At 36.5% G+C, this 19,462-nt stretch overlaps 2 protein-coding genes across 6 annotated transcripts; one reads left to right on the top strand and one right to left on the bottom strand.

The window, feature by feature from the left end:
- The first annotated feature begins 1,550 nt into the window (after positions 1-1,550).
- On the top strand, positions 1,551-6,519 carry LOC131311505 (psbP-like protein 1, chloroplastic). 5 transcript variants are annotated; one of them, XM_058339001.1, is made up of 10 exons: positions 1,599-1,724; positions 1,999-2,154; positions 3,105-3,183; positions 3,266-3,377; positions 4,565-4,663; positions 4,848-4,930; positions 5,110-5,232; positions 5,366-5,458; positions 5,975-6,071; positions 6,247-6,519. In XM_058339001.1, exons 3-10 carry the CDS (start codon positions 3,121-3,123, stop codon positions 6,348-6,350), a joined length of 774 nt encoding a protein of 257 aa, XP_058194984.1. In that variant the 5' UTR covers positions 1,599-1,724; positions 1,999-2,154; positions 3,105-3,120; the 3' UTR covers positions 6,351-6,519. The 5 variants fall into 5 exon arrangements, with proteins under 5 accessions (XP_058194986.1, XP_058194985.1, XP_058194982.1 ...); XM_058339002.1 differs by lacking the exon at positions 1,999-2,154 and having other exon boundaries at positions 1,588-1,724; positions 5,366-5,437; XM_058338999.1 differs by lacking the exon at positions 1,999-2,154 and having other exon boundaries at positions 1,588-1,724.
- A 6,082-nt stretch (positions 6,520-12,601) lies between these two features.
- On the bottom strand, positions 12,602-16,075 carry LOC131310992 (cytochrome P450 78A5-like). Its single transcript, XM_058338294.1, has 2 exons — positions 15,059-16,075; positions 12,602-13,434 (listed from the first exon to the last, which is right to left on the bottom strand). The coding sequence occupies exons 1-2, from the start codon at positions 16,031-16,033 to the stop codon at positions 12,826-12,828; spliced, it is 1,584 nt and encodes a 527-aa protein (XP_058194277.1). The 5' UTR covers positions 16,034-16,075; the 3' UTR covers positions 12,602-12,825.
- Positions 16,076-19,462: the final 3,387 nt, after the last annotated feature.

Below are 19,462 nucleotides of genomic sequence, written 5' to 3'. Positions count from 1 at the left end.
TGTATACATTCAACATAAATAATATATATATAAAACCGAAATTTTTTTTTAAAGGGCGTGGGGGCACGTGGGGCACGTGACCACAAGTGCCCTATGGTGGGTCGACCCCCGACTATCTCCTCAACAGTCCGTGATCATGGACCATTCAGTTGTGAAGAATGACATGTCTCGTAAAGCGAAAAATGAATACTCATTCTACTAAAATAAGAACCTTAGTTGGACGGGACCTTAATTAGTCTACTTTGATAATCCAAACTGTTCGTATCCATCTTGTTAATAGAACTTTAGTTGCACTAAAAATCAGGTTGATTAGATATTATTCAATATTATTTTCAAACACATGTTTTAAAACATTTACAATATTGGAATTCATTTAACTCATTTATCTCAAGGCACATGCATTTAGAAATTATATCAATTGGTATCTGATCAACCTGAATTTTGATGAGGTTGATATTATCATTCGATAAGCTCTCAATCTTGGTTGGTTTCGATACTCAAAGTGAGCCCCAAAAGGGCCCACAAATAGGTTAACTGGACAATCAAGTCTATTTTTCATGAAGAGATTAAATTTTTTCCACCGGCAGTGGAAAATAACACTTTTCCACCACCACCTTTTTCGGTCATACTGTGTGTTTATTGTTGATCTAAACCATTCATCTTGTAGAGACCCCACATAATAGTGTATCCATGCAAAAAATAAACATGATTGAACATCGGATAGGAGTATCAAAAATCGAATTTTGCTTTGTAAAATGGATAATTTATCTTTATCATTATTGGCAGAAATCAGATTGTCCATTTTATAAACCAAAATTCTAATTTTGATATATTTATCGACTTTCAATCAAGCTGATTTTTTGCATGGTAATACTATATTGCGGGTCTTAAAATATGGATGGTTCAAATCACAACAATAGACATTCGATATGGCTCATAATAGACGGTGGTGGAAAAATGAAATTTTACACCGACGTTAAATAGAATTTATTCTATTTCATGAATGGAGGAGGATCCTCTTCCAAATCCAAATGAGTAATAACTTCTAGAGACATATTTAATATCTAGTGAATATTTGTTTTCTATTTTGCAGTTTAAATTATTTGTGTATCTCGACATAAAATATAAAAATATCTAATATAGGTCAAGCTTGTAAAAAAAATTAAAATAAAAAGAAAAAATTGTAATTTTTTTTTTCAATAGAACTGAATTTATATACTCTTTTCCATTGTTATTATAATTTTAGAGTCTACCTAACGAATAATAGCTAACGAAAATGTTAGCATCTAGGAAAAGTTCTCCTTAAAATGTTCGAAAAAGTAAAATTAATGATCAAGATTCATTTTGATATGTACGACCCAAACATCGTGAATCTGAACCATTTATTTCTCTTACGGGCTAAATAACGAATTTCCTAAAGAACTGGGAGCTGTTATTAATTTCCCGAGTGTTCAAGCCTCAGATACTAGAGTTGAAAAGACTTTAATCGCCATATCCGTAGTGGATCCGTTTGGGTGAAGGTTAGGGTCTTTTCGTCTTTTGACATTAATGACAAGCCAGCACAAAAGAAGTGGATGTGGAGATTTGGATGATGTGGTCACTGGTAAAGAAAGATAAGAAGAAGAAACCCAACGGCTTCTTCCATTCGGCCCATTTCCCCTCTCAACTAACGGCCGGAGACCCAATTCTGAACGGAGAACTCCGCCGCCGACGACCCAAGAAAGGTACTTCTTGGTCCATTGCATAAGTACCTATTCCACTCTGTAGCATTTCCTAAGTAGCAGTTCGCCGCTTTGTTCTTCGTATATTAAAAGTAGAGTTACTGGTTCTTTTTTTTGCCTACGAGATTTGATTGAATTAACAATCTTGCTATGCATTATAATGTGTTTGTGGAGAGAGAGAGAGAGAGAGAGAGAGAGAGAGAGATTTGTCAATCACGACCCATGGATATTACTATTGGATAGCTTGATATACATTGTTGGTTCTATTTCTTAACAGCTTAAGCTTTTGGGACAATTGGTACGTCCATGAGAGCTCCGGTTGATAGAGGTCTTCGGTTCAAGTATCTTCGTTTGTGCTTCTCCCCTTTGTATTCTGTTTCACTCTATCTACTGGTGTTTACATCTCAACGTACATGAAGGGTTACACATGAGGGTGGGTGTTGGATAGCTTGATATACATCATTGACCCCATTTTCTAAGAGCTTAAACTTTGGGACAATGGGTATTACTGTCGTGTAGTGCGACCAAATGAACCAACAACGGTAGCTTGTGCCATCTTCTATGGTAGATACAAATGTTGAAAACCGATGGTTAGCATAACATTACTCTTTTTAGAACCAAAATATACCGAATCAGTAGATATATTTTACTTTCCATGCCTTGCTAATTCCAAATTGATCAAATCAACAATTTCCCTAGTCGCTCTTTGTGGGGGATATCGAGATGAATCTCTATCAGGCAGTTGGATTCTGCTGCAACGGCTTTCTGTCCAACCTATTTGGAGTATTGAATCTGCAAGTGTCCCTGCCAAAAGGCATGTTCCATGAATGCTGGGGTTTAGATGATTATGCATTTCTCAGTGATCACATGTGAAAGCCAATTGTTAGTTCAACAGTGACTCAATGATAATTCAAAAAAATGAGCAGTCAAAGGCCTGAATTACATAAAATGCTAAGGTGGTTTAGAGGCAGGCAGCAGGCTCATGGTTGGCTGGCGGCCACTAAACCCAAAACCATGTTTTGTTAGAGCTAATGCATGTCCTCCAATAAAATGAGTTCCTGTATTCGGTATTGAAATGGTCATCCTCTGAAAGTATGGCTACACTAGCCCCAATTCCTCTGTTGGAGCTGGCTTTTGTAATAGCTAGAAGTTCGTTATTTTTATCTTTCTGTTCTTGGTGACATTAACAAAAGGGTAAGCATTAGAGGATAGTTGAGAAAGGTCATGAAACCAATGCAACTCAGTTTCTTATCTGACTTATTAGAACACTGGTCTGACTGTCTGACCCAAAGCATTGAAATTAGGTAACTTTGTGGTACAAATGTTTTTCTGGTTTTAGTGACTTTGGGAGGGATGTGTGATAGTCTGTTGTGCTTGTTCCAGTGCAAAGCTTTTGAAAATGGTGTCTTTGCAACATTCACCTTCAATCCATCAGACATGGTTGTCAAATGCATCTACTCAGGTTCTCGCTTCATTGTTTTTCTTCATCAGTACTGTAATTCTTGGATTCTGTATAAATTAATTTTATTTCTTCATCCATGTAGATGGATATCATGACTCGGCTAGGAATGTACAGGAATGGTCTTTTTGCAAGAGGCGTTTCCTTTCTCGTAAGGGCAGAGCAAATATCTGTTGCTTCAACTTCATCTCATCAAGGTGAAACTTGTTTGCTTGATGTTGACTGAATCTGCATAATTCGGTTATCGGTCACGTGCCTGGTGAATTTGAAGTATAGTATAATGGTGAACCAAAAAATCGACCAGACCAACTTCCCGAGTACTCTTGTATTGACAACTAGCTTACACCATGATTGCAGCATGATTGGGCAGCTTAGCTAATTCAGTTACTAATGATTAGTGAAAATTTGTGGTTACTTGAAGCAATATGGTAAGATAATACTTGTCCAATTTTGATCATTATGGAAATGTAGGTGATGTTATAATCATTTGAACCACTTTATATTGCACATTCTTTAAAGTTCTCAGGAACATTATGGTGAAATTCTTAAATAGAAGGATTCATATATATTCTTCACTTCGTCCATGTTACATGGGTCATCAATGGATTTGGTCCACCATGGCATGGGCATATGTCGTATTTTCTTTTAATTGCTCTGAAATGTGGCGTTACATGGTTGCACTTGTTTAGTTCTGTTAGGTTGCAAACTATTTACTTCTTTTGGTGCTCGTCTCTTGGTTTTTGTGACTGTTGCTCCACTTGTAAATTGATTTTCATTTGTTCCGGTTATTTGATAAAAAAGGGTTTAAGAACAAAGTACAAGTAAGTAATTACTATAGTCGTTGGTGTTTAATAGTTAAGTGTTCCACATGTGGGGTCATACTAGAGGTTGACTTAGTGTTAAACAAGAACTTTACCAATTAAGACGCCAATTCTTGTAAATAAATATAAACACAATCTTAATGGCCCCTGTATTCCTCCAACAATGTTGTGTTTTGGCTTGAGTCACTGGAGATAGGACTTTTGCTTTCTTGTGTTTTGGACTGTGGTCAAGAACTGAACATTTGGGACCTGTGTCTCACACACAAACAAAACTGTCCTATCATCTTCTTATTTTTAAACTTGGGGCATGTGTTGAGCACTTAAAAGATGCAATTGTGTGTCGGCCTGCCTCTTCCCCTTGTGAAAAGCCCCTACAGTAACTCAACTCGGATTAGAGTAGCATAGAAGACAGGTCACACAGGCTCTTTCATATGCGTGCCTTTATGTGTGCTTGCGGTTTACTCATGTAAAGTAACATACTCCTTTTTTTGGCTTCAATTTTTACTTGATTCTTTTCTGTGCTCTAGTAACCTCTATTTAATGGTCCATGTTAATTTCACCAGATTATTTTCTCACCGATAGGCGTGGGAGGCGTCAACTGCTGGCCTTGGGAACAACACTTGCACCTTGGGTTTTGCTATCTCAACAGAAATATGCGTCATGTAAGTGCTATTATTTCCAAATTTTCTGGAATCCTCATTTTTAACTTTCATTTGTGATCTTGAAGTAGACTGTTCCTTCTTCTTTTCTTGCTTCTTGTTATTTTTCTGCTAAGTGGCATTAAAAGCTTACTTTCCATAGTAATAATGACTCATAGGCTAAGAGTGCACCCTTGATATGGCTCAGTTGCTGCAGAAAATAAAAAAGGATTCCTGCCTGTGACGGACAAGAAGGATGGATACTCATTTCTCTATCCTTTTGGTTGGCAGGTTAGCATTGGTAGTTTTTATGCTTTATTTCTGTGCTCAACTGCAGTTTCTTTGCATTCTCATAGTTCCACGCATTTAAACAAATCAGTAAGGATTTACATTGAATGGCTTTCTTCATTATGTTTGGTTTTTGTAGCTTTTGTCGTTGTACGTATATTTTTCTCTCTCTTTTGAGGCAGGAAGTAGTCGTTGAAGGACAAGACAAGGTATTCAAAGATGTGATTGAACCGCTAGAGAATGTCAGCGTAACAATGTTTCCAACCAGCAAACAGGACATTCGAGACCTTGGGTCTCCACCAGAGGTTGTGCATAACCATAATGTTTTGGAGATGTAAACTAGTTGGCTCGATATGGTCCAATTTTCTTTCTTGAATCCATTGCATACGGTCTTAGTACTAATATGGACACCCTATGTTGATTGTTTACTGGTCTCAGGTTGCTGAAACTCTAATTAAAAAAGTTCTAGCCCCCCCTACCCAGAAAACTAAGCTTGTTCAGGCAACAGAGGTTTGGTATCTATGTCATTTGGTACATTACAACTTAATTTGTTTTATGTTTATGGTTTTGTGGAAATATGGGTAAAACATAGATCATTACATGTAGTAGTATCATTTTGGGTGTATGTACATGGATAAAAGCATTACTGCAACAAAAAGTGGTTCCATGGACATGCATGTCAACCCTTATCTACTAGCAATGAGATCACGGACACTATGTAGCCCGTATCTCTAGTTAAACATATGCGGTAGACTTGCAACGTTAGCTAAGGCACGATGCTGGAGATTAGGGAATACCAGCATGGACCACTAAGTAATTTTTTTTTTTTTGGTGTGTGTGTGTATTTGTTGGTCAAAGACTCATTGGACTCTAGATCTCATAAGTTTGTAAAACAACAGAAAAACATAGACTTTAGCGTGGGATCTGACTATCATTATGCTGTTTTATCCTTATTATGTTCATGTTTTGCTGTCCTCTTCCAGTCAACTCAGTTTGGTTGAGGTCATGAAGTCTTGACTGATTTTAAGGTCCTTTGGTCATGTACAGCATGATGCAGATGGGAAAGCTTATTACACATTTGAATTTATTGCTCAAGCTCCAACATATACGCGCCATGCTCTCAGTACCATCTGTATTGGCAATGGTATGAAACTTATCTGCAGTAAAGTTAAAAATTGTCATGTGCGTGTACGTAGCTTTAAATTTGTCATGAGGGTGTTATATTTCTCTTGTCAACAAACTGCAAATGCTTGCATTGCAGTTTTTTCACTTCATTGTAATATTACATCATTTTTACATGGAGAACAATTTTCATCCAGGGAAGTTCTACACTTTGACAACGGGGGCCAACGAGAGGAGGTGGGGGAAGATGAAAGACAAATTGCAAACCGTTGTTGATTCCTTCCAAATTGTTAACCTCTGAGTTAGTGCCCATATTCTGCTTTTCCATGCAAATTGTACAAGGTGATGTTCTGTTTCCTAGTAAATGTTTCACACGATTTCTTATGCTTGGGGTCATCGAATCTATGCAGATACTAGCATTTCTTGCATTCAAAAATCTTCAATATACTATCTTCTGAGTTAGTTTTAAATGTCAGCTTTGTCTACATATCACCTACTAATGTAAATGCTGATCATTCTTGGTTTCCATTTGCTTTAGTAAGCCTTCTTTCGGGAGTTGCTTTGCACTATTGCTGATTTTTTTCAGATTACTTGAGCAGTTATATAACCTCATTGCCTTTGTGGTACACTACACCTGGTTGGGGATGTCCGATGTTTTTTATGAGAGTTTGTCTCTACTGAACTCCAATTTGTTTTTAGGTGCTTGTACTTTGTACTCTCGTGGAAATAGTTCTTGTTGTTTTCTCATTGGATGGAGGCCAAAGTTTTCAAAATTTAACGTATCGTGAATTAAAGCTTAGAAGACTAATGAACGAATCCTCTCAACTCATTAAAGTTTCATCTTGAAACAGTAGTTTATTCACATGTTCTTATAGTTCTCACAGAGGGTGAAGTGGGTCAAGTTATAAGTAAATATAGATAGCGTTGGAACGATGGGAAGTGACTGGGACTGAATCTTAGCATCTTGACACAGTCCTCAGGCCTGTTGTGCAAAATTAGCAGTTTGGTATAAGCATCCTAGATCCTGGAGGAGGATATGACCCTTTACGAAGACAAGAGTGTGTAGCGCTCTTCTACAGCTATGAATCCAAATAAGGAGACAGGTTACTTCATGGCTCAAATTGTATGTTGGCCCGTGTATGAGCAACGATACTAAATGAATCTTAGTAATCCTACGGAGAATGACATTTGCTTGGACCTGAATTGTCTGTCCCTTGTTCTTGGAAGTGCATTCACTTTGAATTCCACCACTCGGAAAGGTTCATTGACATTACTGATAGCAGAAAGGCATTTGGTAACTCTCTTGCTACGATAAGCAACGAACTACTGTAATGAAGGCAGTTTCTTCTTGACCTGTTAATTTAGTTGTTTCCATGAGCAATTGACTCTCTCATAAACCACATAAACCAAACACCAAAAAAAGTGCATGTATTTTGTGCATGGTTCTGTTGATTATTACTTCATATTTTAGGTGGGTTCAAGTCTTTTGTACCGAAAAAGTGCATGTACATCTGTTCTCATGCAATATCAGCCGCAAGATTGCACAATAATCTATTCCAAGATTGCCCAATATTCTCTTCCCAAGAAGAGACTATTGTTAGAGAATCTTTGTTACCTCGTCTCCCACAATAGAATCATGTACGTGTATCTGTGTCGGAGCAAGTACAATTTATAAGATTTAAGTGCACAAAAGCCATGAACAAAACCTTTCTAGAATCATTACTGAGATCGTTTGTCATACTAATGCTCATTATATTTAGATTGAAAAGCTTAAAACACAACACAATCAAAAGGTAATGTGTACATTAGATGGAGAATAATATGAGGAAATCTCGAGGCGGTGGAATTGGTCTCTCATAATTAGTTGAGGTGCGCGTAAACTGACTGGATACCTACTTATAAAAAAAAATACAACGAAATCTTGAAATCCACGTATGATCCTTAAATGGCACTCGGACAATGTGCTAGATGATGCATGTACAATCTCTGTGATTATTACCAAGGGCTTATCTGATATTAATCCCCCTCTTTTCTTGTGAGATTTTGTGGGAAATAAAAGAGAATCCACCACTTTTTCATTGCTCATCATTTCTACGCTGTTTCTTGTGATATTGTTTCTTTTCTAATCAGGCCTCTCCCAGCTCCACATGGAGAATGGTGAATAACAAAGCTTCCATATTTGGTACCCCCTATGTTTCTAAATAAATATCCGAACTAAAAATCTAGATTTTTCCAAAGATAATCATTTTTTTTTTTTACAAATAAACAGATATCAATGATTCTTTTTAAGTTGTGAAAAAAAAAAATTTACGGTAGAATTTTAAACCAAAAAAATGCATATTTTTAAAGGCTTATATTTGTGGACTGAACACTTATTTAGGAATGGAGGGAATAGTAAACCAGAAAGTGAGCTTAGTGATTTATGGTCATTTTCAAACTAATGTATAAATGACCCTCGTGTTACTAATGTCCGATTGCAAACACAACTATATTCGGTGCTGTTGAATCACATATATTGAACGGCTTCACATACAATTTGTGTTTGGAGCTATGTTTAAATTTTCATAAATGTTTTTCTCGATGAGCTATACAAAATACTCCAGTAGTTTGACACACACACGGTGGCTTGTTTGGCTTAATAAGCCATTGACTTATTTTTTTGTTCTTATTCAAAAAAAAAATCACATTGTTAATTTTTCATCAATTTTTTAAAGATTATTGCTTCGTCATGACGAGAGTAATATAAAAAAAAGTAAAAAATTACGATCGAAATCCAATTTGTTAGAACTGTGTGGCTCATAGAGTTCAAGAAAGAAGACCAGATGCTGGAGCGAAGCGACGGCATCTAGCCCATTGTTGATGATTCGGTGAAAGTAGATTGGGCCGAAAGGCCCAGGCGTTCCGTAATTGGGGGGTGCGGGGGGCAACGCCCCACACGGTATGGTAAGGTATCGTACAAGAGTATTTTTGGGATACAGGTCAAATCCGATTATGGTTAGAATAGAGTAGTTATAAATACTCTATGTTATAAACCCTAATTCATACTGTGATAATAAAAAACAACAGCTGCTCTCGCTTCCATGGGCATACCCGGTTTTGGAGAACCACGTAAATCTCTGTGTTGACTCTTTACTGTTTTATACTCGTAAATCGTGTGTGTGATGATCCTAACACAATTTTTTTAAATAAAATTAAAAATAAGCCAATAAATCAATTTTTTGTCTTTATTAAAAAAATAGGTTTCAATCATAATGTTTTACTTTTTAGATTTCTCTCGTCATGATAAAACAATAATCCTCAAAAAATTGACAAAAAACTAACAAATGCAAAAAAAATTAAATAAGGACAAAAAAATACTTTTTCCGTTTCAAATTGAGTCCCTTTTGGAGATTCCAACTGTTTAAAAGAGAAATGCAATGATTACACTTATAATGTCTATTATTTCAACTATTGTCCATATATTCTACTTACTTTATAACACTTACATTCATTTTTAAGGGACACTTTTGAAAAATCATCAAATTTTTTCTTCCATTTTTGAAAAAAAACCATCATTTTAAAACAATTCAAAATAAAATAATGAACTCTCAATTTGAGACGAAAGGAGCCAAATGACTTTTACTAAGCCAAACAAGCCCTACGTGTAGACTGTGTCCGCGTGGGCCAACAATACCTAGCTACAGGCTACAAATGTAAACAAATCTACGCGATATGTATTGGCCGCACAACTCCCACCCCCTTCCATCCATAACTTTTCTGCTGCAGTCTGCAGATGCAGCGAGCAGCAAGTCAAACTTCGTAAACTCTATTCGCGATCAGTCCAATCAATAAAGAAAATACTTTACTCCGTCTCCGTTCTTTTGTAGAATTCGTGTCACTTTTTAATTGATTATAATATTTTATATGATTTTAAAATCATTATTTAAAAATAACTCATTGAGATGGGGCCAGAGAGAGTATTTAGGCCCCGTTCCGGAATGAGAAAAAAATTCTTATTTTTTAAAAAGGCAATTTTAAACTTAAAAATTATGAATTTATTGAAATTTAAAAATATGAAATATGTATCTTGTTTGAAAGATCTCATCGAGATCTTTTATACGATGCAAAAAAAAATTGAAAAATTATTTTTCATTTATATTATTTTTTAGTTTGAAAATGTAAAATAAGCTGCTTATTTTTTAAGAAAATTTCTGGAACGGGACTTTACTATACTCCCTTCGTTGAATTAAGTTTGACAGGTCCGCAAAACGAGATATTAAAATAATTAATATATAATTTTTGCAAGAATGTTTTTAAAAAATTCAAAAATTTACTAGATATTAATGAGTTTTTTTAGTTAATGATGAAAAAAAATAAATTATTTTTTAGTTCTTACTTTGCGAAATAAAAAAGCCATCGTAAAACCAAAATCTTAATGGATCAACTTAAAGAAATGGACTGCATGTAGAGTAATCCAATTACAGTGGGCTTCAATCCAGCGAATCAAAAGTTGTCGATGCTGTACAACAAAGTAAAGTCGTTCGGCACAATCTTTAGGGGCGGCCGTACCGTTGATCAAGTGGCAACGCTGGCAAGCCGCCGAGGAACGGATTCAAGAATGTAGTCAACTGAAAGCACATGTTAATCATAATGAAGAAAACTTATTTATTTTATTCAATCACAGTAAGATCGTACAAAATTAAAGCATGCATTACTGACTACAAAAATTTATAACGCGTACTTTAAGTTAAATTAGGTAAAAATAAGCACAAAATTTTAAAATATATTTTAAATGAATATCGACGAGTTTTAGAATGATTGAACATGTTTTGTTAATAACTTTATTATAAACTATTTCTTCCAAACGGTTAAAAATAAATAGAATTTTTCAAGGAGCATAGGTTGTGCATGCATATCAGCCTATGCTGCTTGTTCATTCGGGATAGTCAAAATTCACGTACATGGTCTCTACTAAATTCTTTTTTATTTATCTTTCTTCATTTATTATTCTCAAAAAACGTTTCTTAAAAGCCAAACCGAATGGGTTCTTTGTTTGTAATGTTACTTTTCACACAGGATTTTCATGCCCATTGGACCGATCCATATCCAAAATGGGTGAGAGATAGGATAAAAAAGAAGAAAACTACAGAGGTTGGGATTCTTGGGAATCTGCGAAAAGAATACCAAAAGCGACTTTTATCAATAAGGGTGAAAAAAAAAGAAAAAGAAAAAGCAAAGCAACAGTTAAGTGTTGATCCCTTAGTCCCAAAATATTTGTTCAGTTCGTAAAATGAGAATGTAAAAATAATACAAGTTTTGTAGAAATTTTAATCGCAAGAAAGATTTACAGAGAATCAAGTAAAAAAAAAATGTGTTTGGACTCATTTCGAATCCCACAAAAATTTAGAAAAATATCCATAAATTTTAGAATATTATTTTATGGGGGCCTTATAAAAAATCAGCTCTAATGGACATAGGTAAGTATTACTTTTGGATTCGTAACTAGGGCAAACTCATAAAATAATATTAAAAAAATTATGGATATTTTTCTAAATTTTTGTGAAATCCGAAATGGGCCAAAACGCATTTTCCATACGTAGTTCTCTGCAAATCTTCCTTGTAAATAGCAGGCGTGTATTATCGCGTCTCCACGAAGAAACTTAAAAAACTGCCCCTGTAACGACTAACTATAGATTCTTGGGTAGGACTTTAGATTCCAACAAAAGTGGGGAGATGCTGTGCTAGTCTCCCCTGAAATTTGAATTACGCAGTTAAATCTAATAATAGTTTGGCTGCAGGGTTATTTCTCGGCTAAAAAAAAGAAAGAAAGTGGCGATGCCATATCGATGCCATGGCTAAGGTTCATACTTTACACTCAATAATGGGACGTTACAAGACAGGCGGATAAAAGTAACAGAATAATGTTTTTTTTGGGGCATAAAGGGAATCAAACAAACCAGAAGTTGTATAATTTATTTTCTAGTTTCACCACGTGCGAAGTCTATGATCACGATTATGATTCCCAATGGGAGATTCTTGTTCGATAGGGTGAATAGGCCTCAAGGTGATCATAATCACAAGTATCACATGAAGGACCATTATAGATGGAGAAATTATTATTTTACTCTTGAAGCACCGTCAATTGTGCTGCGGCTCTCACCAAAATATGCATCGAAGTCGGAAATAGTCCTCTAAAGTACCACACGACAGTGCTTCAAAAACACTCAATTAATATTCAATAATCACTAAGTATAGATGGGACTCGCACGCTTTGTGAAAATCACTTCTAAAACAAATGGATGAGTTTTTCATGTCATGATAATCAACAAGGGTTTGCATGCATGATGTACTATCAGTGATCGAGTTCGATCGTTTCCTCTCAACAACCCAATCACAACAATTTCATGACCACTTTTTTAGGACTAATTAAAAAAACCTTCATGAATTCAAAACCCTCAACATCGAAAATGGTTTTGAATAAACAAAATTACAAAATTAGATTCCATAGCAACCAAGCATGACATGCAAATATGAACTTAACAAAAACGGGGACACAAATGTAACACAAAGCCATAATAAACCTGCATACTGATATTGCTTTGGATATATTTCATTTAGTCCAACAAAAACTGATTGATACAATATTCATCAGACTAAAGAAAGAACCCATCCCTCCTTAGCTTCCTAGACATGTAGTAAAACTTATAAAATGATCGATCTCTCCATTTATAAAAGGTTTTTTGCAAAATCTTGGATGAGATCTAAACCAATCCGCCTGCACCACCCGAACATTTTCTTCAAAAAGCCCTAGCAACAGCCTTGCAAACCAAGGGGTTTTTCATTTCCATAGAGAGGTTCAGCACCTCAGACAAGTCCACACCACCACCACCATCGGCAGCCACCCACTCGAAGCTCTGAAGCAACTGAGCCAGCCACAGATGAACCGTCGCCAACCCCATGGCTTTGCCGGGGCAAACCCTCCTCCCGGATCCGAATGGAGCCAGCCTGAGATCCGATCCCATGATCGCCACGTCCTCCCCCATGAAGCGTTCCGGTTTGAACTCGTTTGGTTCGGACCAGACCCGCTCGTCGTGGGTTATGGCCCACATGTTCACCATTGCTGTGGTGCCAGCCGGGACGAAGTGATCGCCGATTTTGGTGTCGTGGATGGCGAGGCGAGCCCAAGAGAGGAGCGGGCCCGGCGGGTGCATTCGGAGGGTTTCTTTGACAATGGCAAGGAGGTAAGGGAGATTTGGGAGGTCGGAATCGGACACAAGTCGGGTTTTTCCAACGACGGATTCTATTTCAGATTGGGCTTTGGCTTGAATATCTGGGTGCAAAACCATTCTTGCAAGTATCCATTCCAACAAAATTGCCACTGTATCAGTCCCCCTGAAGATCATTTCCTGCTTGTGCAATAAACGAAATCCTTAGTACTCGAATAACAATATACTGGCAACGAACGTAGGTAGACAAAAATGCCAAGGGAATTTAAATATCAGCCACTACATAGGCTATACCGGTGATATCCGATTCTCACGATCATTTGATACTTCCGCTAATGCTACGCATACATACAAGGGTGGCCCCCACTACTGATATTTGACCACACAGTTTACTTTATTATGCACTTTTTCAATACTAATATTATTTGCTTGTATTTGTCAACTGAGGGATGAAAATGTACCATTGAATGATCGAAGGATAAAATCCAAGATAGGGGGAAAAAGGTTTCTCAAAAGCATTTGGTATATTCTAAAAGGAAAGGCGGTGAGGAAACAGATCCACAAGAAGACAACAGCAGAGAAATGCATGTCCTCCCTTCGTTCTTTTTTAAATGTCCTGCTTCGTAATTTCAACTTATTAAAAAGACATCATCATTATATCTTTCACATCAATTTTTTCCTCCACTTTTCCTACTTACCCATCATCATTACACTTCTACTCACTTACTTTTCAAAAAGAAATCTACTTTTAAGGACAAAATAGATAATGCACCAACTTTTACCCACTAACTTTACTAAATGGACACTTATTAAGAGACAGCTCAAAATGAAATACTGGATTCTAAAAAATGGACGGAGGGAGTATTATTTAGATTCTTCTAAAAAGCAGCCAAATCTCAGTACCACAGAGAGCCAAAAAAATAAAAAGCTTTATTCAGATTCTTCTAAAAATACAAAAAAAAGAGACAAACTTCTTTTTCTTTTTGGTGAAAATCAAGGGACAAACAAGAGAGATAATATTATTAATATTCCCCTTGTATTGAATACCCAAAAAGGGATTTAAACAGATGTACATGCATCAATAAATTGGGCCCAAACAGAAAAAGGAATGACCTAGTAAAACATTTCAATCGCTTTCCAAAACACGCCCATGTAATTAAGGAAAAGTTTTTGGATGCAAATAAGATATGGGACATGTCCTGTATACATCCTGCGTACATTCGAGCCGTCCAAACGTGTTTTGAACGGTCAAAATTTGAGAGAAAGGATGTTCGGTTTTAAACCGTCCAAACACAATTAGACAGCTCGAATACACGCTGAGCACCACGTATGCCAAACCCTATTTTGCACCCAAAAACTTTTCAAGAATAAGGCTCCGTTCCAGAACACCTTCTTAAAAAATAAGTACTTATTTCATATTTTTAAACTCAAAAATAATGTAAATAAAAAGTTATTTTTTTTATTATTTTTGCACCGAATAAAAAATCTCTATAAAATCTATCAAACAAGATTCATATTGTTAAAAAAATTATTGGCGTAAACACATTATTTTTAAATTTAAAATTACTTTCTTAAAAAATAAGTATTTAAAATGAGTTCCGGAACGGAGCCCAAGATGGACAAACACACTCAGAATGCATGAGGATTAAACAGCAATATACTCCCCCAACTACCCATAGAATGAACTTACTTTAATAGTAAACTAGAAACTTAGCGAAAACAAACCAAGCACATCATTGATCATCACAAGTTTAATCACGAGAAACCAAGTAGGAAGAGAGAGAAAAGGAATAGAAAACCATACCCAAAGAACAGCAACCATGTCAGAGTCACTGAGCCTGTTCTCATTTTCCAAATCAAGCAAAACATCCACAAAATCCCCAGCACAGTCCTCGCCCAAACCCCCGCTGTTCTCAGCCCTCTCCGCCCTGTGCTCCTCAATGATCTTACCAACAAACACATTCACTCTACCGACCAGATCCCTGCACCTCTTCCTCACCCCTTGCAAATCCAGCCAGCCCAGAACCGGAAAATGGTCGCTCCAGTTAAATGTCCCCAGCAACTCATACCCTTCACTAACCAGCCCTTCTAGCTCGAACCCATCGCCCATTTTCTCACTAAAATCGTAACATTTTCCGAAAACACTCATCATGACATTGTTCAGGGACCCGAAATGCAAAACCCTCTTGACCTCCACGACGCCGCTTCCGGACATCAGAGATTCTATTTCTTTAATCATGCAGGACCCAATGTTCTCCCGAAACCGCCCGAAATGAGCGATGCGTCTCGGGCTGAAGAGATGGGTGGCCGAAATCCTCCGCAGGTTCCTCCAGTACTCGCCGTAGGGAGCGAACCCCATGGCGCGGTGGAATAGGAGCTCGTAGGCCGACTCCTTGACGGGCCGGTTGGCGAAGGCCGAGCTATTGAGGATGTCCTTGGCCGTGTCGGGGTCGCTCGAGATGATGAAGCGAGTGAAGCCGATGGAGAAGGCCATCAGCTGGATGGCGCTGAGCTTGCGAGAGAGGTTGGAGAGGACTCTGTGGGTCAAGGAGGAGGTGAAGGCGAAGACTAGGCCAAGGAAGGGGAAGCCGGACGGACCAGGGATGGGGTGGGCTTGGCCGGGGCGAGGCTTGGAGAGGGCCCAGGCGAGGCCGCCGGGGAAAAGGCATAGGGAGAGAGTGGTGAAGAAGATGAGAGTGCAGAGGAAGAGAGGGATGGTGAGGACGGAGGAGGAGGAGTAGGTGTGGGGGATGAAGAAGGAGGAGTAGTCCGGGGACATTTTGGCAGGTTAGTTTTGGAGAGAGAGAGAGTGAGAGAGAGAGAGAGAGTTTGTGGGAGTGATGAGAGGGAAAGGGAAAGAGTGAGTCGTTTTAAATAGTAAAATGAGAAGGGTTCGAGCACGAATTTGGATCACATATTGCGTGGGGTTCATTCTTAAGCGTGTAGACCCCACACCCAAAGTATTACGGTACTTCTTTTGTCCTAATTTATTTGTTTAATTGAAAAAATTTAATTGTTTTAGAAAATGTAATGATTACACCTAAAAAGATATAATTTTTCATTTTTACCCTCAATTTTTTTTGAAAAAATTACTTTATTCTACTGAAGGAAGGGCAAAAAGGAAAAAAAATTGATTTAATTAGAAGTCAAATGGACAAATATTTTGGGACACTTAAAAATTAAAAAGTAAACAAATAAATCAGGACGGAGAGAGTACGTACCCAATCTCCGGTTCTCATGTACCAAAGTGTTTTTAGCAGTTGGGTCATGTTTTAAAATCTTAGGATATAAAAAAACTTGCATTTAACCAAACAACTGAAAATAAATGAAAACAGAGGTGCAGAAAAACATATTATTTGATCTCCTTTTTCGTTAATTTACTAATTTTGAGGGAAAATGAGAATTCGTCCCTTTGGGGAGGTGTAGGGTTCAGGCGACCATACATTTGTGAGATTCACCTTTAAGTGTGTAGACCCCACACACAAGTTATTACTCCCTCCATCCTAATTCTTTTTGTTCAATCTGAAAAATCCAATTTTTTTAGGGAACTCAATGATTATATTTAAAAAGATACAACATTCCACATTCCCTCAACTTTATTAAAAAAGTTACTTTCCACTAAAGAAAGAGTGAAAAGGAAAAAAAAAATTCAATTAGAAGTTAAATGGACAAACATTTTGGGTTACTTAAAAGTCAAAAAGTGGACAAATAAATCGGGATGGAGGGAGCATGTACCAAATCCCACAGTTCTCATGAACCAAAGTGTTTTGAGCCATTGGATCATGTTTTTAAATTTTAGGATATAAAAAAAGTTGCATGTAACCGAACGACTAAAATAAATGAAAACAGATGATTTGATCTCCTCGTTAATTTACTAAATTTTTCTCTAAATCCCACTGATATGTACCATCTTGGAAAAAAGAAGAAGAGAAAATAAATGACAAATAATGTTTAAAATGACTTCATGATATTATAATCGGATTATTGACACGTGGTATCCCAACTCTTTTTTTCACCAAATATGAGTGTGTTTCCGACACATTTGTGCGGTTCCACTTAGAGAGGTTCGGGCACCACACGTCCTTCCAAATGGGGCCAGTCATTGAATAATTTTTCAACTCAATCAAATTATTCTTAGATCTGTAATGCTTGCACCAGGAAATAAAATCATGAAGAAGAATACTTGTCAATTAAGCCTAATTAATGAAAATAAGAGAAAGGAATCAAAGCGGAAAGAAATCACGAAAACATGGAATTGGATCTCATTACCAAATATAAAAGATAATGTTGAATATAATCACATATGAAAAAGGGCAATCAATTAAATTCAAATAAGCATTATATTATTTTCCCTTTTTATTGTGGGGCAATAGCCATATTTTTAGGAGATCACATTCCATTTTGAAATGGGGATGGTGTTGTGCAGTAGTGTGTGCAGTATCGTGCTGCGCACTTCCAAGCCGTTGGATTGTGCATCCGATGGCTCGGATCTCATCTCGACAATGAACCGTTTTTCATCATTGGTTGCCGGATGGACAATCCGACGGCTGAGAGATGCGCAGCACGGTGCTGTGTACCTCACTATACATCACCAACTCGAAGTCCCGTTTTAACTTGGTTACCAATGCATGCGAATTAATTATGCATGTGTGCATTTAATTTTACGGGCATTTTGTGAAGTCCTAAAATTAGAGGACATCCTACTTTTATGAGAACCTAAAATTCAAAATATTCTTAACTACCCTCATAAATCTCATTATATATAGAAGTCAAACTTAAGTAAAACTTAATTTAGATTTGCAAAATTTTAAAAATGCTAATTACGAGTGGATCGTATATTTTTAGAGACCGATAATTATGTTTGTTAGGAGCGCAAACTTGTTCGATTTCAAGGAATCACTTAATTACCCAAGATGTTTAATACTACTGTAGTAGTTATGTTAACTCAATATGCATGGAAAAAAACCAGTTTCATAGGAGTCTGAGATTTGTCCGAATAGTAAGGGGACCTTGGTGATAAATTAATGTTTTTCCATTTTTATATGTCCTTTTACTTTCTTTAGATTCACGTCAATATTTTTGGATTACTCATTTGTCTCGACTAGAAGAGCCTAAAAAGCTTGAAATTATTATTACCAAAAACAAAAAGGAGCTTATGTAAGGGAATTTTTTTTTGGAAATTAATGTCTTCACCTATCGTCTTGTTTGCAATTTTGATCCATACTCTCTAATTTCTCTCGTCGAGACGAATGATTGATCGCATAAAAATTTCATAAAACAAAACAAATAAGAATAAATAATACCGATAGTTTAAGAGACTAAATTGAAACTAACCCTAGGCTAATTTAAACGCTAAATAGAAGGGTATAATAGTACTCATACAAAGGCTCCGTTTTGGCAAGGTTTTTATTTGTATTATTCATTTTTCGCTTTACGAGACAAATCATCTAGGTTTTTGAATCCAATACATAACCAACGGTCTAAATTTATCCTCTCTTTATGCATAAATCTCCACACTTTCATTCTATAAAATGGCATTTTGTAATTTGTTAAAATCTCTTCATGGTATTTTTTTTATTTCAAAAAGGAATGATATCTCGAGCGATTTTATTTGATTGGTAATGTTTTATTTTTTCTTATAGCTATACTCTTGATTTAAGTGTGTTATGGAAAGTAGTGCATTTGCTAACAAATCAACATAAATAAAAAAACGAAACGTTGCCTATAATTAGGTTCCAAAAGTATACAAATGGTTAGTGGGATCAAAAGAGTCTTACAAAATCATTTCAGCCATTCATTTTATTTTAACTTTTTTTTTTGAAGAGTCTTTCAAAAATCAACTCAATCAGTTAATTAACGATATGGACTTGAATAAATTCAAACGATTTTTGGTCCATGCAAATTGGGAAACAGAAATTGATTGAATTAATAGACTAAGGGGCTGTTTGATAAAACTAAAAACTAAAACTGAAAGCTGAAAAGTTAAGTACTGAAAGCTGAATGTTGAATTTTTTAAACTAAAGAGCTGTTTGATAAACATATTAAGCACTAAATTAAAATTAATGATTTAATTTTAGTTCTAATTCTCTTTAATTTTGGTAATTGTGGTGGTGGTGGTGGTGGTGGAATGGTAGTGGTGAAAGTGGTGGTGGGATGGTGGCAGTGGAGAGATGGTGGTGTGATAGTGACATTGGAATGATGGTGATGC

The sequence above is a fragment of the Rhododendron vialii genome, chromosome 12a (assembly GCF_030253575.1).
Source record: "Rhododendron vialii isolate Sample 1 chromosome 12a, ASM3025357v1".
Taxonomy (NCBI): Eukaryota; Viridiplantae; Streptophyta; class Magnoliopsida; order Ericales; family Ericaceae; genus Rhododendron; species Rhododendron vialii.
The sequence above is the reverse complement of the archived record's forward strand: the minus strand, read 5'-3'. Positions and strand labels throughout refer to the sequence as shown.